Raw genomic sequence first — 27,866 nt, forward strand, 5'->3', positions numbered from 1 at the left:
TTTGGCCATCTAACAAGATTTGGCTTCTTAGTGATCAACTAGTTTATATTTATATACTTGCATTCAACCATGTCACTGTTCCATCTTTCTAATGCTTTTTGTTTGGTAATGTTGGTTACTACTGGAGTATGAGGAATATTAAAGATGCGATCAATAGTCTCTAGATCAAGACTAATGATCATATTACCATCTTGATCTCTTATAGGTCTACAAGCGGCATGAAAGTGTTTGGCGCGTGCAAGGATGAACTTGGACTCATGAGCTGCCAAGTAAAAGGTAGATAATAAGTGTATATGACTTCTCTTGATCCAAGTCATATTCTCTGTGGCTTCACCATGAACCCTTATGAGGAAATCTTCAATATTCATATGTGATCTATTAGTATCATGAACCTCTTCAATGTAAGAAGTTGCTTGAGACGATAGGATGGAGTTGTGGTACTGTTCGTACTTGTACTAAATCTTCTTGTCTTTGCCTTTTGCTGGTGCAATCTCTTTTGACATCTCAAAATGTTGTGCCTGTGTAATTGTTACATAAAAGTTCCATAGTATAAGAACATCATCATATGAGGGGTCCATATCAAGCTTTTGTTGTGTAAAGGCACGGGCTTTGGCAAGGTATGGATAAGGATTATGTATAGGATGATTGTGGACATCAAATGAGCAAATGTGTTCAACTCAGAATGACCCAAAAACAATTGGAAAACCCAAAATGGGGTTTTCAATGTGCATAACACATGCCGACAACACACTTTAAGTTATACAAATGAAGGACGAATAAGTAGCAAATGTGTAACATATGAGAGATATAACATGCTTTTATAAATGCAATTCATGATATTTTATCTGGCAGGCATGTGGGAAATACTTTCAACCATAGGGAAGCCATATGGAGGTTTATGAAATGCATGACAGTGGGATTTGTACTTGCATTCATGTGAGGGGAAATGAAGAGTTTCCCTTTCCTTAGAACAAGAGTTTACACTGACTGCATATGCAAGTAAATGAAACCTTGAACATGCAACTTAGAGAAGTAGACAGAAGAATAGAAAGAGCCGCATATTATGTACAAAACTTAATGTAAATCTTAAAATAGAAATGAGATTTGCAACAACATTTTAACAAAAACAAATATACAATCTTGCCTTAAGAAAAATACAAGAAAAACTTACCTCTTTTCATCAAGAACAAAAGAATAAGTCTTTTTCAAATCTTTGAGAAATCTGAAAATAAATCTAAGAGATTTTGGATTAAGATTTATTTATCACCATAAGATAGATTTTGAAATTCAAACCTCATGTATAGTCAAAGTTCAAATTCGGACAAGTGTTGTAGATAGAGAGACAAAATGCCCAAAAATTGCAACAACCTTTAACTTATGCAAATGCAATAAAAAATGACGTCTAGGGCATTGTTTTTAGCTTGGAAATGATGAAAAACAAGCTGGAAATGATAATACTTACCCAAAACACCTCCTTGGAAGGATTGAAAGCCAAGAATGATTGTGAAATGCACCATTTTTGACAAAAAATGTGCCCTGAGTGAAAACATGTGCCAAGGGTTGCCAATACTTGGATGCACATTTAGAGAATGTTTGCATATGAAAATGATGCAGAATATCCCTCCAAATCCACACTGAAAATGGAAAACAGGGTTTCTTGAATGAAATACATGTAACAAGCAATATGCTTCTCTTTAAAAAATCGCCTCTTTGCCTTTTATGCTATGCTATATGTTTGTAGGGCAAATCAAAGACGAACCCAACAGCCCCCCCCCCCAAAAAAAAAAAAAAAAAAAAAATCCCAAACCCACAAATTGAACTCTCAAACCAAACCTGAGCTCAAATCAAGACGAACAACTTAGTTTTCATCCTTAGCATGGAAGCGGCACCAAAGCTTTGCAAATTGTGTTTTCTTGAAATTTGATAAAATAGAATGAATTTCTTTTTTCAATAATTGCTAATTTTATAATCCACTTTTTTACTTAAATATTTGTTTTTCCCATTTATAATTATTAATTACCTTTTAGGTAATTAATATTTCTTTTAAATGAATATTGCATTAGTTTAGGGGTTCCAGAATGTATATTTTGTATATAATGAGTAACGAATGAGGGTTTTCTTTCTGGTTCTTTCCCATAAGAGCTCTTTTGAACTAGTTTATTAGTATATAATATATAGTGGTTTTTGACTTTTCCCAAAAAAAAATAAAATTCTTCCTCCTTTTAGACTAATTTTTTAATGTCTTTTTGGCCATATATCCAATATTTACTTGTGCCATTTTAGCCAATAATAAATGAAGTGCTTTGTTTTCCAAAGTCATAACTTAAGGTACCTTTTGGACAACTTAAAAAATTATTATTATATTGGCCCACTTTTAATTCCCTTTTTAGCATAGAGAGAATAAAAACAGGCTTTATATCCTCTAACTTGATTTAGTTTGAAAAAGGGGACAATGTAGAGGTTTGAATGCAATACTAATGTAAGGCATAGCTTTCTCAATTTTATTAGTTGCTCTTACTCATTCTAGATCTCTCTTTCATAGATATCTCCATCCTAAAGTGAATTGGACTATGGCACAGTGGGTAGGTTCCTTCAATTTTTGCCTTATGATAGTGTGTCATAAGGCTTGATTTATTGGGACGCAAACCAAAACACCTATTTTTAATATCTTCAGGGAGATATACCAACAATGTAAAGGTCTCCCCTATCATTGGTAGATGATTGGTTGGAGAAATCTTCATGATCAAAATGAGGCTTGGCTTGGGACACCTACTTTAGGGATTCAAATGGGTATGGTGGAGGTACCGAGTCTAGCACCTAGTTGATGTACATTGGTGCACAACAATACCCATCGTCTGCAAGGATAATATGGGTATTGTTATTGCTTGGCTAGCTAGCTATATATTTGGGCACTAATTGTAAGAGACATTGAGGAGCATAGATGCTACTTTAGCTAGTGTATAGACATTCTTGTTTCTGCTACTATGTACCATAGAGGGGTGCTAGGCTTGGAGCTCTTTAATTGAGTTCACACTCTACTATCATGCCATGGGTTTTGGATTACTTCATTCTCTATCATAGGGGCATGGATGTCATAGATAGGTTGGTGCCTTGTGTAACTACACAAGGAATAGCGTAGAGGTTTAGAAATGACATTTATAGCATAATTTTTATGACACTAGTGGACATATGTTGAGGCTCAAGACTGGATCAGACCACACAATGGGAAGCTCAAGCCAACTTCACCACTAGAGTGAACTCTAGACAAGGAATTTCTCTTGTCTAAGCTATTCACATGCTGCCTCACCCTAACCTTCATAGGGAAAAGGGATAGGAGGTAATGGTCTAGAGAAATGCATAAGAAAACAAGATCTAGCAACACCGATACAAACAGTATTTGCTCAAAGAGTACTCTCAATCACAATAAGAAACTCATAGATGGTAGGGGAACTCTTGTTGTTGAGAATAAGGAGGCATAGGATCTCCAATAAGAGGTTTCCGAGACCTAGATCTGCAAATAAATTCCAAGAATACAGTCATTTTTTTTTGTAGAGCTCCCTCTCAAAATGAGTAGGATATTCTTACTTGTAGTTTAATCATAAAAGAAATTGGGATCCACAACCATTGGTTTAATAGGAGACTCAATAGGTGAGATTTCAAGACCAGCTATTCATCATTATTGCACATGCCTACTTTTGCATAAGTAAAAAAGAGTGGTCCATTTCATCATTGCATTTATGATTTCCTTGGCTGAGGAGTCCTATGCAGTCCTCACACTAGTTGATTTGCCCAACACTCCTCATTTGGGGGCTAGAATATTACACCTATTTAGACATGCTACTCCAAATTAAAAGTAGTTTCTGCTCAATGTCTATGTGGTTTGCACAATTTTAATAAATGAATATTTTAATCAAAATTTACTATATTTTTAAGCAACTTCTTGAGAAAGCTTGCTTGCAAATGCTGTACCAGAATTTGGTGCTTGAATTCATTGGCATGGATTCAAAAAGATGCATTCTTGAGCATCACAAACCTCAAATGAAAATTCTTCAATTTATTTCGAAGTCTAGAGGCCTTCTCCATGGTGATATTTCCGAAAAGAAGATGTGACAAATTACACAAAGATCCAATGACATCAACATTAAGAGCTAATTGAAAGCTAAAAGGGGTGGATCCTCTAATTACTTCAATTCAAAGCTTCTAGAATCATAGATTGCAAACTTGGTGAGTGGTTGACTATGTTTTTTGTCCTGCAACTGGTCATGGGAGAACTCACTGGGTTTGTCAAAAAATCAGTGAGGTTGACTCTTTCATTTGCTCTGCTGGCAATACGTCAAATTTGCATTAGAAAGTGTATGTTTAACAAATCAACACTAAAAAAATTCTGGTCTTATGGCTTTACAAGCATTGATTTTGCCTCTTTAAAAAGTCTGAAACTAGTGTGCCCTGTGAAATGCACTTCTCAAGTGCTCATGTCACGTGAATGATAACTCACGACTTTTCATTCACTTAGAACAATTTCTGAGTTAGGCAAAGGTATATTTGGATTTGACTTTCCTTGGACTGATATACAGTTAGACAAATGTAGGCCTTCAATAAGTCTCTCTTAGTCATCTTCTTCAAATATGACCAAAGGAAATCATAAACCTCAGAAGCAACAAACCCTCAGGCCATTTAACCCTCAGAAATGACAAACCTTGCTTGAAGTAGAGTAGGCAACAGGGGCAAACTCATGACAGTCAGCTTCACCTGCGACAGTTTGACAGAATGAATGAACGACTGATTTTAATAACATACACAAGGCTAAAGCAGCCTATGGGACCTGCAAGCTAGCACACACCCCTAGATGAGTGGAATAAAGTCTGCAAAAAGGAGCTTGACCTTAAAAGTTTAATTGCATGTGACATGGTCTGATTCCAAACTGGCACTCTAAACACATCAAAAATTTTGTCCCAATCCATTGACATGACATTCAACTTTTGAATGGTAGTTCTGATATTCGCTTGCTTATTCCATTTAACTATAAAAGTTAATGTCTGTTTTTTCAATGGTTTATGATTAATATTTTGTCATCGATTTCAACTTCGTTCTTTTTTGTTTGGCCTTACTCCCATGTTATTCCAGGGGTAGATGTTTGGAGCTGTTTGAAAATAACCACCATTATGGACTCCCATTATAGAAGATAATTCTGCTACTAACTGGTTATTCTATTGTCCTCCCATGGTTTCATGTGATCTTGCATTTCGGTTGTTGATAAAATGTTTAATTTTTTTATATTATTATTTGTTCTTCTTCCAAGGTGGTCGTACTCACTTGAGAGGCAAACATGTGTATTCGGTTGTAAAAATGCTGCTCTGTCTATCAAATTTCTGAAGCTTATAAAATGCATTGAAGTCTTTTTTCTTTTTAATCTGCTTTTTGGTTGAGGTTTTTCTGTCTCAAGATAGCATGCTTTTTAATTTCTGTTTAGTTATTGATGGCGATTTATGTTACTTGAATTTGATATGAGTGGTAATTGTTTAGAAGTGTTATGTTTCATCGACTGTTTTATTAGTTTCAGGATTATTTTCCCATTTTCTAGAGATTGCTGCTACCCTTAACGTGAGCTTTAGTTTTGCTTGATGTAGCGAGGAGAATGTATATATGCTTTGTAAAAGTTTATGCAGTGCAGGAGTTGCAACCTCACATGGCTCTGACCTCTTTGCTGTCTTCATCTCCAATGAAAACAGACAGGCAATTACCTACGACATTCACTAATTTTATTGTTTGTTCTATACTGGAATTGTTAATAAATAATTAGTTTGTGCTATACTGGAATTGTTAATAGGTAATTACTTTAGTGTCTTGATTATGTTGACTTACCTGCTGGTGTATCGAGCTCAAGGGTTTGATAAATTGGCCTTGGAAAAACTATTGATAGTATGACAAGAGTGAAGATTTTAAAAGTTAAGCATACAGTAGTTTGGTTTGTGGCCATTGAGAAATAAATAAAAGAACAATAATACTTTGTTTTAGAAAAGGCTCTGTGCTCTAGTTGCTCACTTTATTGTTAAGTTTTTCAAACTGGAATATTAAAAAACAATGCCCTGAAACTCAAAATTAAAGAACAAAGAACTAGAAGATTATCCTGGGAAAACCCTCCTCCTTGAGGGTGAAAAACCCAGCCCCACAAACAATAGATCCTTTAGTGAAAGCTCAAAAGAATTACAATGCTCTTCATGCTTATGATTGAGAATAATTTATCAATTAATCAATAAGCCCTTCCACAGTTGATCAATAAAATCATATGAATACAAAATATCAAAACATTAAGTACCTCACAGATACTTCATCAATAGACATGCAGAAGCAATGAACATGCACGGTCATACACTGAAAGAAAATGGAACAGCCACAGTAGTGAGCTTAAGGTAGCTGAAACAGATTTCTGCCAGAATTCCTGTTAGTGTGATGTTGCCGTATTAAATCTGCAGGACCATGAACATCAAGACCTGACCCAAAACTGAAGCTCACTACACGTATGTATTTCCACAAAATCCCTTACAGCTTGATGCTGCTGCTCTTTCACTGAACTGGCCTGAAATCAATATTTTTCTCTGCATACATAACACCTCTGAATCCTGCGATGAAGTAACTGAAGAATAATAATAATAATTATATTCCCAAAACATGAAGCCTCGCGGAATACCAATCGTTGACGGTTTTGGTTAAACACAGCAGTAAAAGAAATGACATGACGCTACCATAAATTCACCATTGGCATTAAAGAAGTGATCGAAGATAATAACGTACATCTGGTGATGCAAATAACATGAACCGTAGGGGATGAAGACACCTCAGTGGACGAGACACATCAGCACATATAATATAATGGAAGCAAAAGAGTCCCGTAATTTTTTTATATTTCTCATTGCCAAGCTTCCTTGAATGAACAAGAAGATAAATAGGTGCCATGTCATCCCACTTTATTCCATGTCAAACCATGCACAATATCATATAACCAGTAAAATAGTTAACAGAAGAATTGGAGATCAATAGGGATATGAATAATATCTATCGCAGCTACTTAAACTTCACAGCTCCCTTTTAGCAAGATAGAGATTATTCATAAGACTTGCCATCTCTTATCATGATACGCATAAGCAACTGCAATTAAAGAATGTCAAAGAACAAAATTTCAACACATATTTTCTCAACATATTATTGACATCTCAGTATGACATTCACTATGTCTACTTCCAGAGGGTGAACAAGCACAATCAGGACATTTCTTCCATGATATTCACCAAACCTACGCGCAGAGGGTGAATTCATCATTCCTACTCACAGAGAATGAAATAATCTCACACTTTAAACTTCTCCTAAAGAAGAGAGCATTACCATCTTGCCTACTCACAGAGGGTTGTTCCACCATACCTACTCGTAGAGAGCGAACAAAGAATTTCACTTTGAACTTCTCCCTCTCGGAGAAGATTTCAGTAACAAGGGATTTCATCTCGAACTTCCCCCTCTCAGAGAAGAACTCATTAGCAAGGGATTGCACCTCAAACTTCTCCCTCTCGGAGAAGAACTCATTAACAAAGGATTTCACCTCGAACTTCTCTTTCTTGGAGGAGAACTCATTAACAAACCTTTATGATGATAAGACTCTTTCAGACTTCCTTGTCCAGGTCAGACTCCCTCTGAATGGAAACACCCTATAATTGTTGTGTGATTTAAGATAATTAATCAACCACAATTTAGCTCCTTGATGCAACCTGCAAACAAGAGAGATTAATAATACTTAATGGGATCAAACTTCAAAGCTATCTAGAAGAGATATGAAGAGATCAAAAAAGGAATACAGGAAATACTTTATTAAAGAAGAGCTACATAAAAGACAAGGTTGCATGGGGATGGGGGTACTTGGGGTATTGAGGTACCGGTATGGGTACGGGTACGACTAAATTTCATAATAGGGGACGGGGGTACTTGGGTATGTCAAACTTTATTTTTAATTATAAATTTATATTTATAAAAAATCTGAAATAATGAGTTATGACAATGGTTTCTCAAAACAAGAATTGTGATAAAGTTTGCAAATGTAATGTATTGTTTTTAGTTGCAGATTTGCTATGTGTTTGTAATAATAATACATGATCAATGTTAGATGCATAATAGAGAAGGTAGATTTTAAACATGAACAAGAAAATCATAAATCATATGACAATGACTAACTGCAAATGATAAAATTCTGACTTGAATAGTGATAAAGTTTATTGTTAATTGTATTGTATCAAAGTTTCAAACTGATTAGGTATTGAATTAATCTTGATAATGTACAAGCTAATACGCAAACAAAAAACGAGAAAAAAATTCAGAAATCTTAATCAAGGTCTTTAGCTATGATGCTCTCTGTCGAGTACCCGGCACTTAGGATACATTTATCTGGTACTTGGGTACGTGGGTACGAGTACCAAGGTGTGGGTACGAGTACCCATGCAACCTTGATGAAAGATTTATAACTTTATCTAGGAAACAAGGACTTATTTCTTGATAATGATTAAGGATGACATTATGAATATGCAGCTACAACATTTGACGACTTGACCAGCATCATCAACTAACACAAATCTTGCAACAAGGTTTTAGAACCAGCTGAAGTCTACAAACTTAAAATGAAGCCGCCAGATTTCTGCAATACACTCAAACTCACTCAAATACAGAGCAGGAGACCAAAAATGATTTGAACAACAATCAAGCATTCAAAGTGTAACATCCAGTTTTCTTGGGTCTTATTTAACAACTAACATCTCCAAGAAATAAAGTTATTACTTCAATTTCATAGGAAGATAGTTATAATGGTCATGTTCTTGTGAAAGAGATTTATCGTTAAAAACAGTTAAACAAAATTTCTTAACTTAAAACATCATCAATGAATTTACTATAGAAAATAAAATCCACATACCATGGAATTCGAACCAAAATATCATTTTAGGGATGCTTCTGCAACCACCCAAGTTAGTCCACACATACCACTATAACAATATCAAACAACAAATACCATCCAATACCGCTATATCGAAATTAAATGACAATTACCATTAAATACCACTATATAAAATTAGGGCATCAAATACCATTGTATCAATTAGGACATTGATTACCATTGGATCATTTAGGGCTTCCGATACCACTGACTCAATTAGAGCTTTCGATACCACTGACTCAATTAGGGCTTCCAATACCACTATATCATTTAGGGTTCCAGATACCACTGAATCAAATTAGGGCTTCAGATAACATAGCATCATTCCTTTCCTTCCAATTACTTTAACTGTGGCAATAACTCAAGATTAGAAAATATGCTCATATTCTATATTCATATAAATGATAAACAATTCATAAATCTATCTCTAACATCCAAGTGTAAAATAACTGTAACGATGAATTAGATTAATCTTACCTTCTTGCTTATACATCATAAAAGTGATAATACTTGTTTCCGACAAACAATTGAATGTATAGCTTATCTTTGTATGATGTACGTTCGACAACTTAGGGAGAGGTGAAACATTGTCAGGGGCTTAACCACCCAACCTCGGACCTTAACTTATTCCCCACATGATCTCTAACGAGAAAGACCCTCCCTACCTAGAATTGAACTTGGAACATCTATCATCTACTGAGCACCCTGGTATTTAAACGCACCACTAGACTTGATAGCAGGAGTTATAATAACAGGATCATGCATGAGCTATTAAATAATTCATATTAAAAATGATAGACATTGTTATGTCATAATTGATACTATTTTCATGTTATGCAGATTCCTTTCTCTCACCTCTTCACCCTTTTCCTTGGCTACACAGTTGGGTCAGTCCCAGGTGTTCGGAATTCTCAGAACAACCAGTTCTATCAATTATACAAGAAGATTACATGCATCTAGCATTTCACTACTTGTGGTTACATGATTATGTTCCTTAAAAATTCCGGAATTGATTCTAATATCCAGTGGCATAATAATCTATACTTTGGTTCTTGGTTATTACCTACCATAAACAAGGCTAAATTAAAGTAGTTCAATCTGTAAATTCAAACAAGATATCAAACTGAATTTTGCTGCATAGGTTCGATGCTTATCACAACTATGACCAGAAAGATTTTGTTCTTTAGACTACTTGAAAAATATCATCGGATAGTATAATTCATTCCAGATTTTATTGCATTTGGGAAAAATGATTCCATAAGGGTTGTATCTAATTTATTATGAAGGTTAAAAGAAGAGGGCTGTTAACAAAGGACATGGAATATGCAACAAACTCATATTGGATGGAGAAGGAAGATTGTATTGGAGCTGTAATAGACCTTGTTAAAGAATAAGATTCTTGTTTCAACTTGTTTCTGTGTGAGTTTTAAATTTTGCAACAGAGCCCAGAATGAACACACCAATCATGGATAGGAAAAATTGGTATTGCTTCGACTTAGATCTCAACAATGGAGCCAAATTATTAAATACGATAGCCATCAGATAAAGTACAAAAAATTATTGAACATCAGTACTAGTGCAATATGGAGACCCTTCCTATCTTCAACTACAAACAATCTAGCATCAAAACTGAATGAATTTGTTAACAGATATATCACTGTTGTATGAATGCATGGTGCTCACCATACTTGTAGCCAAGTTCAGATGGAACCATGAAGATGCAGCAAACTCAAGTGAGAACAAACTTGATAGTCGTTCCTAATGACATCCAGTAGCAAACAATTGGGTATTGCTCCCACGGAAAATAGAAAGCATGCACGACACTCATCAATTCAAGAATTCGTATCCGAGCTCCACTCTACCACACTTGCTTTCAAATATCGTTTAGAATGCCTTTCTTCATTTCCTTACCCAATGCCATTAATATGGGATGCTACACTGATTGTAAATGGTTTCCAAGCACTTGCCAACGTACAAAACACTTCGATGGTTACACAGAAAGAATGAACCAGAATTTGCAGAGGAAAGAATAGGGATACGTTCTATTCCCAACATGGTAAGGGGTTGCATCCTTCCATGAGAAGGCCAAGATTACCTCGCAGAGAAAACTTTTCCAATCATTTGTATCACCCTCGTTAAGAATTCAAAAATAAGGAAAATATAAAGAAAGATAATACGTCTGACTCCTCTCTCAGCTTCCATATAAAGGGACGAGTCGAGACTTCTTGGTTCCCATCGGTTAAAAAGATTAAATGCGCATTCAAATTCTAAGTATTAAATCAATTGGGAAAAGAGAGGGAAAAAAAAATAAAAAGGTTGGAAGAGAAGTTGGAAAGATTATAAGACCATTCGAATTGCCAAATATTAAATTGATTTATCTTGCCAAGTGTTATCATTTAAAAGAAAAGAATATTAAATTGGAAAGAATAGAGTTGGAAGATTGTAATTTGAATATTATAATTCAAATGTTATTATATTTTGAATATTATTATAATCTTATATGTACATGTAAACATCACTTTATTATATTATAAAATTATAATGGTGCCAAATGATTTTTATATTATATGCAAGTATATAAATATTTATTAAAATAATAAGATAAATTAAAATCCTTTGAGATATGTTTTATATTTTAACCCAATTATTTTCTCAATTTATTTATTTAAATAGCTCATGCGGGTCTCACAGATGTATCTTGTTTCAAGTCGCTAGGTCCTCAACCCATTTGCCCAGTGATGGTGATGCTCCTACCTAATTCTTTTCTGACAATACTTCCACCCCTTTGACGTGTTTCCTCAAGGAAATTCTCCGCAGTTAAATTATAAATTATTCAATCATAAATAATCTCATAATGGTCAACCTTCTTCTCAATTCCATGAATAAATGATCAACTAGCTTGTTATCTTCATTTTGAAATTATAATGACCAACAATCTTACCATTTCATAGGATTATAACCATATTAACTGTCAACTATATTCTAGAGTTTTTCTGGAATTTGATTGTGTAAAATTTTTTAGCATCAATGTTTCGGATCACACACAGTGATCCATCAACAAGATGAACAGCAAGAGAATGGAAAAAATAATAAGTATGCAAACTAGGAGAGAAACAGAGATATAAAAAGAGGAGGGAATGGGGGGGGGCACACAAACCGAGAGGGAGATCAAAAGGTGAAAAAAGAAGATAGAAAACAGTGAGTGTGTGCTTGATTGAATGGGAAGAAAAAATTAGAAATAACCAAGAAAGACACCAAAACCTAAAGAAAATAAAGATAAGAAAGACGAGACTGAAAAGGTAAGGACCAAAAATTCTTATTAATGGAAAAGAGTAAAATAATACAATGGACGAAGAATAAGAATGTAAAAGGAGGTGAAAATCTAATGAGCAAAACACAACTAACAAGACAAGAAAAAGAAAATGAGCTATAACCCTTAATACTACTAATGGAAAAAAATGAAAAAGCTAATACACATAATCAAATTAAAAATAATATTGTAAAAAGGTAAAAAGGAATTCATAATACTCATATACAAATAAACATATAATAATATATATAATCAAGTCTATAAAATATGTAATCAAACCTATAATATAAAATAACTAATATAATAAAAAAAATAAAAAATAAAAACCGTACTAATATATAAAGGTATTATAGTTTTTAATTTGATTATATATCAATAAAAATTGATATATAATAAAATTAATACATATATATATATATATATATATATATATATATATATATATATATATATATATATATATATATATATATATATATATATCAAAACCAATTAAAAAATACTAAAAATTATAGGACACAAAATGCCTCAAATGAGAAGGCATAAAACAAGAACTCAAGGAAACGAGCAAGAAATGAGAACCCATAAAAAACCCAATAACTAATAATAAAGCAATTGAACCAATGAAGAAAAAAGAAGTGAAACTTAAATAACTAGACTAGAAAAGACTCAAATTAAGAAGATAAAAAATAATAAAAAGGGGGAACAAAACCATTAAAACCTAAAACTAATGAAGACAAAAGAATCAAAAGCAAAGAGAACCTTAAAAAGATCTACGAGTTAAAACAAAACAAATGGAAAAAATAATAAAGAAAAAACTGAAATAATAATAATAAACTTGAAAATAATAATAAATAATAAAACATAATAATAAGGCACTCAAGAGTATAAAATAATGAAAGTCAAAGAGTCAAAAGCAATGAAAAGACACTCATCAAGAGAACCCAAATATGAAAAATCCAAAAAAATGATAATCAAAATATTAATAATAAACTAGAAATAATAAAAAAAAACCATAATAATAATACTAAAGATACTAATATTAAAAATAATCATGAAAAATAACCATAATAATAATAATAAAGATACTAATATTAAAAATAAACATGAAAAAAAGTATTAATAATAAAAAAATATTTTAAAAATACTAAAATTGAGCTAATAAAATTAAGAGAAAAAAACTAAACCACAAAAAAATAGAAAGAACCGACCTAGGAAAGAACCACAAAATAATCATAAAGATACATTAGAAAAAAGTTTAAAAATAATAAAAAATAATAGAAGTAATAATAATAATAATAATAAAACTAAATAAACTAAAAACATCAGGATGCCAAATTCAAATAAATAAGAGAACTAAAAGAAAAACCATCAAAAATCTAGCAAGACAAGACAAGAAGAAAACCCAAAAAAATAAAGTGGAAATAAAAAATTGACGAAAAAACTCCTAAAACAACGAGTAAGAAATAAAAAAATAATAATGAAACCAAAAAAGGAAGCAAAAGGAACTACCAACATAAAAGTGAAGAAAATGGAAAAAATAAAAATGAAAATCCAAACATAATAAAACTTAACGATGAAAAATGACCAGATAATAACACAAAAAATGAAAAAAAGAGAATGAAGATAATCCAAGATCAAGGAAGTAATGAAAACCACGAATTAAAAGCAATTAAAATAAAAAGGTGAGAATAGAATAATATTCTAAAAATATCTTAAGATCGAGAAATGAAGAGCAAGGAAATCGAACAAAAGAGGTGAAGGGAAAGAGAGAGAAAAGAAAATAATAGGCTTCAGAGAGCAATGCTGACCAGGGATGGATGGGAAAGAGGGAAGAATGACCACCAACTTGAAACCGCCAACCCGGGAGCAAAGCGGCGAGGAAAGACCTACAAGGAGGGAAGACACAAGTTTAGGAACATTGGCACTTGGCCAACAAGGGAAGCCAAGAGGGGTTTAAGGCCCAACCTTCGTCTCTGTTGAGGTTGGTGAGGTGGCCAATGATTTCAACCGCTTCCTTGAGTTTCCTTTTGAAATAGTTGTCCTCCCTGGATAAGATTTGAGCATCTTCCAGAAAAATGTGGTGCTTAGTAGTTAACGAATGCTCGGCTAAGGCAGACTTTTGCACCTTGTCGTGTCTAATGTCAGCACAATGCTCCTTGATTCTTGTGCGAAAAGAATGACTAGTTTCCCCTATATATCGTAAACCGCAAGAGCAAGAAACTTTGTAGACTCCTGATTTTGAAAAAACCTCTTTGGAGTCTTTGAGAGCGGGGGTTTGATTTTTGAGCCTATACTCGGGTTTGAAAGCCACTTGAAGGCCTTTTTTGCTCAAAATCTTGGCTAACTTCTGGGAGATACCATCTACAAATGGAAGTGACAGGAAAGAGGGAGGAGGAGAGGGGGTGGGTTTGGGAGCAGAGAGGGAAAGAGAGAACGAGTGAGCTTGGACTAGGGCCTTTGAAATTTGTTTGTGGGAGTACCAATTTAATCTAAAGACCTGGCGAAGGTGGGTAAGCTCTGAATTTAAGTGGTCTTCATCACAAATTCTATGGGCCCTTACGGCTAAGGTCTTGAGGACACAAGCCGTTTGGCTCAGATGGTGGTGAGACGAGGCATGAAGGTACAAATCAGTGCGCGTGGCCTTTCAAAACACCCGACTTGTCAGCGAGCCATCAGGTTTCTTGATGAGTAAAACATCAAGGAAGGACAATTGGTTGTTCGTTTCCAACTCTTTGGTGAAAGCGATGCACGGAGAAATACTGTTAATATGTCTTTGAAATTCTTCAAGTTTCTCTATACCACAGGGCCAATAGACATTGGTATCATCTACATACCGCTTCCACTATTTTGGTTGAAGGGGGGAAAGAACAGAGGGCCAATTCTTCAAAGTGTTCCATATAAAAGTTAGCAATAACAGGTGATAGTGGGGAGCCCATTGTGACCCCATCTATCTGTTTGTAGATAACCCCTTGGAAGGAGAAGAAGGTTGACCTTAAGCAGAGATCAACAAGGTTAGCGATCTCAACATTGGTTTTGCTCTTCACAATTTCAACCACGTCCGGAATAGGGACCTTCGTGAAGAGGGAGACCACATCAAATCTAACCAAGAGGTCATTATCATCTAGCTTGGTCTCTTTGATGAAGCTAACAAAGTGGGAAGAATCTCTAAAGAAGGAATTGGTGTGGCCAACAAGGGGAGCGATAAGCTTGGCAAGATGGGCGGCAAGAAGGTAAGAGGGAGAACCCCTGGAGTCAACTATGGGTCTAAGGGGGGTGCCAGCTTTGTGAATTTTTGGGACCCCATAGATGCGAGGGGTTACCTCTTTGGACGGTAAAATCCTCTTCTTGGTGACATCATCAAATGAAGAGGAGGCAATGGCCCCTTTGACTCTCTTGAGAATCTTGGAGCAAGGGTTGATGGAAAGAGGTCTGTAGCTACTAGAATCAGAGAGAAGGTTAGTCATTTTTGCAATGTAGTCGAGTCTGTTCATAATGACGGTAGTATTGCCTTTGTCAGTGTTGACCAGAATAACATCATTATTTTTCAAAAAGCTATTGAAGGCTAGCGATTCTCTCTTAGAGGTGTTGCGCTTTGGAGGTTTTGCGTGTCCAAGTGCGATTGCACAATCTTGCCGAATTTCATCGGCAACATTGTTGGGGAGCGAGCGGATCGCACTCTCTATTTCCACAAGGAAATCAACACACGGAACCTCATGGGGGGCAAGAGCAAAGTTCAGACCTCGCTTGACAAAGTTAAGACCTCCCTTCACCTCTTTTGTTCGATTTCCTTGCTCTTCATTTCTCGGTCTTAAGATATTTTTAGAATATTATTCTGTTCTCGCCTTTTTATTTTAATTGCTTTTAGTTTGTGGTTTTCATTACTTCCTTGTTCTTGGATTATCTTCATTCTCTTTTTTTCATTTTTTGTGTTATTATCCGGTCATTTTTCATCGTTAAGTTTTATTATGTTTTGATTTTTTCCATTTTCTTCACTTTTATGTTGGTAGTTCCTTTTGCTTGCTTTTTTGGTTTCGTTATTATTTTTTTTTTTTCTTACTCGTTTTAGGAGTTTTTTTGTCATTTTTTATTTCCACTTTATTTTTTTGGGTTTTCTTCTTGTCTTGTCTTGTTAGATTTCTGATGGTTTTTCTTTTAGTTCTCTTATTTATTTGAATTTGGCGTCCTGATGTTTTTAGTTTATTTAGTTTTATTATTATTATTATTATTACTTCTATTATTTTTTATTATTTTAAAACTTTTTTCTAATGTATCTTTATGATTATTTTGTGGTTCTTTCCTACGTTGGTTCTTTCTATTTTTTGTGGTTTAGTTTTTTCCTCTTAATTTTATTAGCTCAATTTTAGTATTTTTAAAATATTTTTTTATAATTAATACTTTTTTTCATGTTTATTTTTAATATTAGTATCTTTATTATTATTATTATGGTTATTTTTCATGATTATTTTTAATATTAGTATCTTTAGTATTATTATTATGGTTATTTTTTTATTATTTCTAGTTTATTATTAATATTTTGATTATCATTTTTTTGGATTTTTCATATTTGGGTTCTCTTGATGAGTGTCTTTTCATTGCTTTTGACTCTTTGACTTTCATTATTTTATACTCTTGAGTGCCTTATTATTATGTTTTATTATTTATTATTATTTTCAAGTTTATTATTATTATTTCGGTTTTTTCTTTATTATTTTTTCCATTTGTTTTGTTTTAACTCGTAGATCTTTTTTAGGTTCTCTTTGCTTTTGATTCTTTTATCTTCATTAATTTTAGGTTTTAATGGTTTGTTCCCCCTTTTTAATTTTTTTTATCTTCTTAATTTGAGTCTTTTCTAGTCTAGTTATTTAAGTTTCACTTATTTTTTTTCTTCATTGGTTCAATTGCTTTATTATTAGTTATTGGGTTTTTTTTCGGGTTCTCATTCCTTGCTCGTTTCCTTGAGTTCTTGTTTTATGCCTTCTCATTTGAGGCATTTTGTGTCCTATAATTTTTAGTATTTTTTAATTAGTTTTGATATATATATATATATATATATATATTTGTATTAATTTTATTATATATCAATTTTTATTGATATGTAATCAAATTAAAGACTATAATACCTTTATATATTAGTATGGTTTTTATTTTTATTTTATTTTATTATAATAGTTATTTTATATTATAGGTTTGATTACATATTTTATAGACTTGATTATATATATTATGATATGTTTATTTGTATATGAGTATTATGAATTCCTTTTTACCTTTTTACAATATTATATTTAATTTGATTATGTGTATTAGCTTTTTCATTTTTTTCCATTAGTAGTATTAAGGGTTATAGCTCATTTTCTTTTTCTTGTCTTGTTAGTTGTGTTTCGCTCATTAGATTTTCACCTCCTTTTACATTCTTATTCTTCGTCCATTGTATTATTTCACTCTTTTCCATTTGTAAGAATTTTTGGTCCTTATCTTTTCGGTCTCATCTTTCTTATCTTTATTTTCTTTAGGTTTTGGTGTCTTTCTTGGTTATTTCTAATTTTTTCTTCTCATTCAATCAAGCACACACTCACTGTTTTCTATCTTCTTTTTTCACCTTTTGATCTCCCTCTCGGTCTATGTGCCCGCCCCCACTCCCTGCTCTTTTTATATCTCTGTTTCTCTCCTAGTTTGCATACTTATTATTTTTTCCATTCTCTTGCTGTTCATCTTGATGATGGATCACTGTGTGTGATCCGAAACGTTGATGCTAAAAAATTTTACACAATCAAATTCCAGAAAAACTCTAGAATATTCTATCGATGGATTGTGGAAATCAAATGTCTATAACTGTCAACTGACTTCATGTGAACCTCAACGGCAATATTTTAAATTAGGTCAAAAATCGGGATGTAACACAAAGTCTTAGAATAAGAATCCTTCTGATTTGGCATTCAAATCTTTAAGTGGAGATGCAAAATTAACATTTGCAGCAGCAGCTTGATGTTTTGGTTTTGTTTACAATCTTTGGCAAAATGACCAAGAACTCATTAACAAGGGATTTCACCCCGAATTTCGCCTTCTCGGAGAAGGACTCATTAACAAACCTTTATGATGATAAGACTCTTTCAGACTTCCTTATCCAGGTCAGACTCGTTCTGAATGGAAACAAGAGAGATTAATAATACTTCATGGGATCAAAGTTATCTAGAAGGGATAAGAAGAGATCAAAGAAAGAATAGAGGAAATACTTTACTAAAGAAGAGCTACTTGAAAGATTTATAACATTATCTAGGAAACAAGGACTTATTTCTTGATAATGATGAAGGATCACATTATAAATATGCAGCTACAAAATTTGATGACTTGACCAGCATCATCAACACAAATCTTGCAACAAGGATTTATAACCAGCTGAAGAAGACTTAAAATGAAGCAGCAAGATTTCTGTAATACACTCAGACTCACTCATGTACAGAGCAGCAGACCAAAAATGATTCAAACAACAATAAAGCATCTAAAATCTTAGAATAAGAATCCTTCTTATTTGGCATTCAAATCTTTAAGTGGAGATGCAAAATTAACATTTGCAGCAGCAGCTTGATGTTTTGGTTTTGTTTACAATCTTTGGCAAAATGACCATACTGGTCACACCTAAAGAATTTAATCTTCAAAAGATCCTTTCTCTTCTTTGGTTCAGGAGCTGAATCAGAATCTGGATTAATATATCTCTTGAAATCTTCTTTCCTCCATTCACTTCCTTTCTTTTTAGATGTACGAGCAGCCAGAACATGATCTTCATTGAGAGACTTCCATCCAATTCCTCTTGAATGCAATAAGCCCTCAACCTATCAAAGTTAGGAAGATCATTTCTCCCACTATTTCCCTGAATGAAAGATTCCCAAGAGTGGGGAAGTCCATTCACAGCAAGCATGAACAAATCTTTATACGCAAAGGATACTCCAATTGCACTGAGCTGATCTCTTAATTCCATAATCTTCATAAAGTAAGAAACTATTGATTCTCCTCTAGCCATTTGAAAATGCAGAAGTTGACGTCTTAAGGCTAGAGCTCTGCTAGTGTTGTTGAATTTGTACAAGTTCTTCAGAGTCTGAAACATCTCTTTGGCTGAACTTAACTTTGAAATAGTGGGAACTAGGTGATCCTTGACAGAATTAATCATCATCTTGTTGGCCATGATCTTGTTCTTTTTCCATCGACCTTTCTCAGCTTCATCAGAGGGTTCTGTAGGATCTGAATCGACATAATCAAGAAGATCATTCTCTTTGAGTGCAATCAAAATCCTAGGCTTCCATGAACATAAATTTGAGGAGCCGTCTAATCTATCTTCAACTTTCAAGCCACCCACCATTCTTACACGAAACGAAAGAACAACTGAAAGAGAGAAAAATAATACAAATAACTCACTTCTGGTTCAGATTGAATTTTATCAAACTTAGCTCTGATACCACGTTAAGTATTTCAAACCAGAATATAAAAAACAATGCCCTGAAACTTAAAATTAAAGAACAAAGAACACAAAAGATTATACTGGGAAAACCCTCCTACTCAAGGGTGAAAAGCCCAGCCCCACAAACGATAGATCCTGTATTGAAAGCTCAAAAGAATTACAATGATCTTCATGCTTATTATTGAGAATAATCTATCAATCAATTAATAAGCCCTTTCACAGTAGATCAATAAAGTCATATGAATACAAAATATCAAAATAGTAGTTATCTCACAGATACTTCATCAATAAACATGCATAAGCAATGAACATGCATGGTCATACACTGAAAGAAAATGGAACAGCCACAGTACTGAGCTTAAGATAGCTGAAACAGAGCTCTGCCGGAATTGCCGTCAGTTTGATGCTGTTGTATTAAATTTGTAGGACTGAAAACATCAAGACCTCTCACCCAAAACTGAAGCCCACTACACATATTTTTGTAAAATCCCTTACAGCTTGACACTGCTGCTCTTTCACTGAACTGGCCTGAAATCAATATTTTTTTCTGCATACATAACACCTCTGAATCCTGCGATAAAGTAAATGAAGAATAAAATAATTATTATATTCCCAAAACAGGAAGCCTTGGAATACCAAAATGACGGTTTTGGTTAAACATGACGCCACCATAAATTCACCGTTGGCAATAAAGAAGTAATCAAAGATAATAACATACATCTGGTGATGCAAATGACAGGAACTGTAGGGGTGAAAACACCTCGGCGGATGGAGACACATCAGCACATGATAATACAATGTAAATAAAAGAGTGCCGTAAGTTTTTTTTATATTTCTCATTGCTGAGCTTCCTTGAAAGGACAACAAGATAAATAGGTGCCATATCATCCCACTTAATTCCATGTCAGACCATGCACAATATCATTTAGCCAGTAAATAGTGCACATAAGAATTGGAGATCAATAGGGATATGAATAATATCTATGGCAGCTACTAAAACCTCAACATTTATAACACTTTTAAGCGGCCATTTTATGATAACTTAGAAGCATAACTCAAAATATCATAAAGTTATTTTCCTAAGCCCATAGGAAATTGGAAATGAGGCTTTGAGTCATTATCAAAATTTATCAAAAATGTGACATGACAACTTTATTGTAGATAGTATGAATATTAATTGCTAAAGATTAGTATCCTCTTTATCATCAAACTCAAAGTTGTGATTCACATATTCCGTAACTTAGAAGCATAACTCAAAATATCATAAAGTTATTTTCCTAAGCCCATAGGAAATTGGAAATGAGGCTTTGAGTCATTATAAAAATTTATCAAAAAATGTGACATGAAAACTTTATTGTAGATATTATGAATATTAATTGCTAAAGATTTGTATCGTCTTTACCATTAAACTCAAAGTGATGATTCACATATTCCTTACCACTATTTGTCCAAATAATCTTGATGATCTACCTGGATTGCATCTTACCAAGGACCTCGAATTCAAGAGTGTTATACACATCACTTTTTTGTTGCAGGTAAAGCTGGGTGAATGTATAGAAACCATGAAGGTGAGTACATATTTGGTTATTGTCAAAAGACTTAAATGGAAATGGGTTAGATAGATCATAATTAACCAATTTTAATACTTGCAAAGGTTTGTAAGACTTCTTTGGTGAACCTCTGAACCTCTCCATAGGATGTATTGTCATGATGCATCCCTAGAAACCCCATTGGAAAACCATATTTTAATGATTCTCGTGACCATATCTTGTTCAATCAATTGCTAAAGATAGTGGTAGTAAAGATGGCTAATTTTCTCAAATCAAAGTATACTCATATTATTAGTATGAGTAAGAAAGGTAATGGTAGTTGACTTTGGCACGAAGTGGAAAAGTATCAGAATTTGGATTGGTGAATATTATAACTACCTCTAAAGCATCACTTCAGGTCTTGATTTATTGCTGGATGCAATATAAAACCAACTTTCTTACCTATACTTGTGTGCATAATCTGATAGATATAAATGATACTTATTGACAAAATGACTTTATACAGAACATCAGTAAATGAGCCATCATCCATATCAATAAATCCAAATCCACAAATATCTACTTAAGAATCATCATCCATGAGAATCTCTGGCATAAAGGATGAATCTAGTGAGATGAATAAGTCTTTGGAAGAGGTCATGTGATGTGAATCATTTGTGTCGAGCTTCCTTGACTTAGGAGAAGAGGAAGAGGTAGTTGTAATCCATGCCTAACCATTTCCCTTAACAGATCTAGAAGAAGAGAGCTCAAATAAAGAGAATCAAGAAGATTATTCTTCTTCTTCTTCATGATATTAATCAATCAGTCTGTCTATTTCTTCATGATTTTGATTCATCGTGCCTCCTTATGGTAAATATACTTTACATTCCCTATTGTTTTGTGATTTTGTAATGTCCCCTGCTGCAATCTTATAATCTCAATTTGAAGATACTTCTTCCTAGCTCTAACATATAATCAACTCTTAGTCTGCTTCCAATCAGTGTGTGGCATAGTGCCAATATTCTTAAAAAATATATCAATGTTCATATGACCTTATCTTGATTTAATGTAAGAATGATAGTACCAATAATTCTGATATATTATTAATTCACAACTAGAGAAATTAGAGAGCAACTTCATAAAACAATATCCATATGCAAACTTCTTGACAAGGAGTATACATGATGTCTTCAATCTGAATTCAATAACTGAAAACAATTTTGATAATAATGGAAATGACTTAATTTATTCCTTAGTCTAATACTTAAGTATTTAATTTAGAGATCGTGATGATCTAATTTATTCATCTGCAAATAAGTATCATAAGGATCACTATAGAGCTGTCTGCAATACAAGTGAAGTGATTATTGTTCCTGATTAATTAAAATGCAAATGCAATATGTACTATAGTAGTCTGAAAGTATTCATTGCCTCTGGTATCTGTGATATGACTGGTTCTGACTAGTCTATAAAGACCATGGATATTTATTTGATTGTTTTCTTTTATAATATCTTAATGATCCAACAATAAATGGTCTGTCCTATCACAGTTTTGAATAACTCCTTACTTATCCATATGTATGTTTCAATTTCTGATTTAATCCTTGAACTCATGTGATTAAAATTTCTAACGTTTAGTAGATTATCACCACTTAGGTCTGTAGAGAATATAAATAATTATCTTATGTCTGAATTCAATCGTTGTATTTCTTATTTGATTGTTGATGGCTTATTTGATGATGTTTCATCGATGATTGAGTGCATATCTTTGTACTAAGTCGCCCAACAAGTCAATGATGCAATTGTCATTCACAGTCATTGATATTATATCATGTTACATATAAGCCCAGTGCTTCTAATGTAGGCTTATTATCTTGTCTCTACCGAATGTAACTTTTGTCCCACACTTCATCATTAACTCCATCCTGATACTTCCAACCGGAAGATGATTTGTTTGTGCAATCTTCCATCCCCGCCCTCTATTCCATCCTTTGCCATCAGGCCCACCTTCATATTCATCTGGGGCAAGTATGTCACATGAGTAATAATCCACTTATCTGCTGCCAGGAGTCTTGTAGAAATCTCCAAATGAAATTCAATATATATTCCAGTCTTTTAAAATGACAACCATTTAGTGTCCTATTTGCTAAGTGGAACTCCTCCATGGTGCTGGTGTCTTCTCCGTATGCTGATGGTAACCCCCCTCATGCTGAGGTCGATCCTCCCTTAAGAAGGTCACTGCCTCCTCATGTACTCGCATGGGGAGAGGTTGTGACTCTTTGTAGTTGCTAAATAAAGTAATATTATATATTATGAATCTTGATTTATATTTTGTTTAAATGCATAATATTATCATTTAAGATTCATATAATGTATTTAATATTTAGTTATTATGTATTTCAGTTCATCATAATATTTAATAGTTTACACATTGATTAATAGTAAATACTATTAATTTATTTAATTTTTGATATTATTATATATATGATTAATATGTATTATTACAATAATTATTTCCAGAATAATAGAGATAATATGTATTTGATTAATATGATTAATTATTTATCATATTATGATATATTATAATATATCATATTTTATAAAAGATATGTAATTATATTATTATGTATTCTTTTATTAATTTATGTTTATTATTCATATTTAATTATTTGTTATTAATAAATCCTATTTCAGGAATGAGGATATTACAGATTTTTCTTATGCAATAGAGGAAGGTTTTCTCTTTTGTTCCTTATCTAAACTACTTAAGGTCTTTTGAATCTTTGTAGATACTACAACCAATGCACACAATTTAGAATACTAATGTGTACTATCTAAATTAATGTCTTGTTTGCTTGTGATTTTTTCTAGCAAACTCATTAATCTTTGCATATACTCAAATTATCTCTAGTGGAATACATGGTACAGAAAGATATAAAAGCATGATTGAGTTTTGAAGTACATTGAGGATTAATTGTGAATCTACTTTCTTGGTCTTAAAGTTACCAATCTGAGTTATGAAATGGAGTTTCGAATGTGCCTAAAATTGTTTTTACTTAGATTAATAAGGCTATTTTCTAAGTGATGACTATTTCATTTGTTTTACCAATTTTACCAAACAAAGACCCTAGTTTGATCCAGATTTCATTGTGAACTTTCAATATGAAAGAGAAAATCCAGAGATACAACTAGCTTCATGGCATTTATTAGCCACTTTGCTTGCACCTTTTTCATATTATAGTTTTTCTTTCTTGAATTACCCAATTCAATTCTTTAGCCCACAATAGTATTGTTATTTTAGCTTTTCATATAAAACAGTTATATAAGGCATAATTATGGGGATTTGTTGTTGAGCCATCACATAGAACTTAACACAAAGAGACAACAATAGAAAGAACCCCTTGAAACACCACTGCCCAAAAATGCTGGTTTTGGTAGTTTACAATTTAGATTGATTACAAAATGCATTAATCAATCTTCATGGCTCACCAACAATGTTATGCAATTTTAGAAAAAGGGGCAAAGAATAACTTGAATCTAATGCAATTTTTGTATTTTATGCAAAAAAAATGACATCAATCTAACTTAGGGTTCAAAAGTTATGTTCCATTAATGTTTCTTGATAGAGGGCAAAAAGTTAAAACAAAAGTACATGCATTGTACGAGTGCCACTTTGGTGTTGGGATACAAGGAAAGCTTTAATGGTTGATATGTGAAGGAAAGTCACTAGATAAGTTTAATTCAGCTCATCAGAATATTTTGAGAATCACTATATTTAATCCATAATAGCACATAGAGGTTGGTTTTCTTGTTGCAATGTAGAGGTGAAACTATGTTGCACTACGTTGGTGGTGGATTGGGTATAATTTAAACTCTTTTTTGTGTTGTGCTATGTGTTGTTCATGCTAATACACATGGGAATTTCTTGGGGCTTTCTAGAAAAGTTGTTTGATTTGTACAGTTTCATAAATGATCCTTAAGTTTTGACTGCGCAAATGCAATGGCAAGCTTACCTTTTCTGTAGCATGCTTGGATATGAATCTATCTACAAAACATGACGTTCACTTTTTCAAACTATGTTTGTTTTTAAAGAGGGGTAAACTCTTTGACCAAGAGCTATGAACCGATGAGGCCACAATGGGGGGACCAGACTTGAACCTTGATGGGAGGAACAACACAACATGCCAACATTGACACTTTTTCAAGCAATGTTATTCTTGAGCACCTTAACTAATTATTATATGTTTCTTAAGCTAATGGGGTGGTAAAAAGGGAAATATTAATTTTGAGGTGCTATAAAGTAACTTTAGTTTATATTTCAAAAATATGATTCATATTAAACTATTTAAAAAGGTTGCTATGAGTGGTTAAAATGTGTCATTGACCATTATCCTAAAGTGATAATTTAAAAAGACGCTTATATTTTTATAATTTTAAGGAAAATATTTAAAAAAAATAGAAAACTATATTATATTCCCTCAAACTGTTATTAAAAAAAAAAGAAGAAAACTATATTATATTTTCCTATGAGGAAACTAGTATGGTGGCATGATGACTTGAGCTAGACAAGTCAAATGCAAAATAAACTTTGCAAACTACAATGCGTGTAAAGGAAACAGGTTTATTGCAAAGCATTCTTAAAGTTAAGAATGCCAGAAGCACAACTTTTCATGCTCCTAATAATGGTTTAAGGATAGAACATGTGAAGGCATGCGAAGCATGAGACATTACAGAGAGGAAGAGTGAAGTAATCAAACTGATTGTTGAACATTGATTGTTAGTTTGCTATCCTAGTGACGACGAATCTAGCCTAGAGGCCATTAATAGTGTTCATGTAGATACTATGGGGAAATCTAATGAACATTTACGGATGATGGTTTTGGTGTTAATGTTCTTCTAGATAATATTTGGAAAAGAGAAAGGAAGCCACCTATTTGGTCTCCAACCTTGCAACAAGCGGTGGCCAACAATAATGATTTAAAGGTGTCGGGCATGTTGAAGGCATAAAACTATTTAGTGTAATCTAACCCATTACCTGAAATTTTTTTCGTCACCTAATTATTCAAGAAGGCTTATGGGGCTTTGTTGGTTTGTGGCTGGTCAATGTTAAAGTTGTAGCTTCAGTCGAATTGAAACATCCAGTGGATCATATTGTATATATAATAAAATATGTATAGATGCACTATATATATATATATATGTGTGTGTGTGTGTGTGTATATATATCTGTATGTGTGTAAGAGTATATGTATATGTAGATCCAATTATCAGGGCGAATATTCAACAAGTACATTATTGATCCAATTATCTATCTGTAGTAAGTAGGATTAGTAGATTTAGATTCGATTTCGTCATTTTTAAGCTTGTGAAGATTTGTTTACATTGGTGTGGTCAAAGGGTTGTAGTCCATCATTCTAAATTTGGTCAAGATGTCAACAATGTATTTTCCTTGATATAAGAAAATGTAATTCTCCGTTTGCCATACTTCTAGACCCAAGTAGTGTAGAAGTCCAAGATCTTTCATGTCGAATTCAACTGCCAGATCCTTTTTGCATTTTACTATAAGATGGTCTTCACCTGTTATTAGTAAGTCATCAACATTTAATGCAAGACTAATCATATCACCATCTAATATTTTGAAATATATATTAAGATCAACTTCATTTTTGGAGTATCCTGATTTAGAGAGATAACTATCTATCCTTTCGTACCATGCCTTGGGGGCTTGTTTAAGGCCAAAGAGTGCCTTCTTCAATTTGCACACATAGGAATATTTGTCGTGAGTGACAAATCCTTCTGGTTGTTCCATATATACTTCTTCGATAACTCAATTTAGAAAGGCAATCTTAGCTTCCATCTGATGTATCTTCCATCCGTTAGATGCTGCAATGGCTATAATGGTTCTGACAGAGGTGTATCGAGCAAATGGAGCAAATGACTCTTCATAATTAATTCAAGCCTTCTGAGAAAATCCCGAGCTATGAATTTGGCTTTGTATTTTTCAATGCTACTGTCTGGAGCATGTTTGATTTTTAATAACCATTTGGAGGAGACAACAGATTTATCCTTTGGTTTAGATACGACATGCCATACATCATTTTTTAATATAGATTGATATTCTTCATTGCATCTTTCCAAGGTTGACAGGATAATGCCTCTTCAACACTTGAAGGTTCAGATTTTATTAGTTCGAATACTAGAGTAACATAGCATGGATGACTTCTAGTTTTCTTTCTTTCTCTAAATATCTCATCAGGTTCTATATTGTTTTCTTCAATCATCTTTCTTGCCCATATTGGCCTTTTTTTATTGTAAGGGTTTTCAACATTTTCTATATTTGAAGAGGGGAGTACACGATCTTCTGAGCCACTCTCCCTTTGATTCTCAACTATGGGGTTCTCATCTAATTCTGTGGTTGATTCCATGTTTGATTCTTCAATGTTTTTAGAAAGGTTATAAACAATATCTTCTTCAAATCTTACATCTCTGCTGATTTCAAATAGTTTTCTGTCATGGAATGTAAACCTTGTAACCTTTGGAGGATTCACTATATGCTATGAATATGCCTCTCTTCTGAGAGGGTTCTAGTTTAGTTACATAGGA

General features: G+C 33.2%; 1 protein-coding gene across 1 annotated transcript in view; it reads left to right on the forward strand.

The window, feature by feature from the left end:
• The window catches only part of LOC149567602 (amino-terminal glutamine amidohydrolase), a 109,097-nt gene that overhangs the window by 25,868 nt on the left and 55,363 nt on the right, over positions 1–27,866 (forward strand). Inside the window, exon 2 of the mRNA XM_089820844.1 lies at positions 5,628–5,733. Within this exon, the coding sequence (XP_089676970.1) occupies positions 5,628–5,733 (106 nt within the window). The remainder of the gene's footprint in view (positions 1–5,627; positions 5,734–27,866) is intronic.

Source organism: Cupressus sempervirens, chromosome 3, assembly GCF_028749045.1.
Source record: "Cupressus sempervirens isolate cs-2001-9-10 chromosome 3, ASM2874904v1, whole genome shotgun sequence".
In the NCBI taxonomy this organism is placed as follows: domain Eukaryota; kingdom Viridiplantae; phylum Streptophyta; class Pinopsida; order Cupressales; family Cupressaceae; genus Cupressus; species Cupressus sempervirens.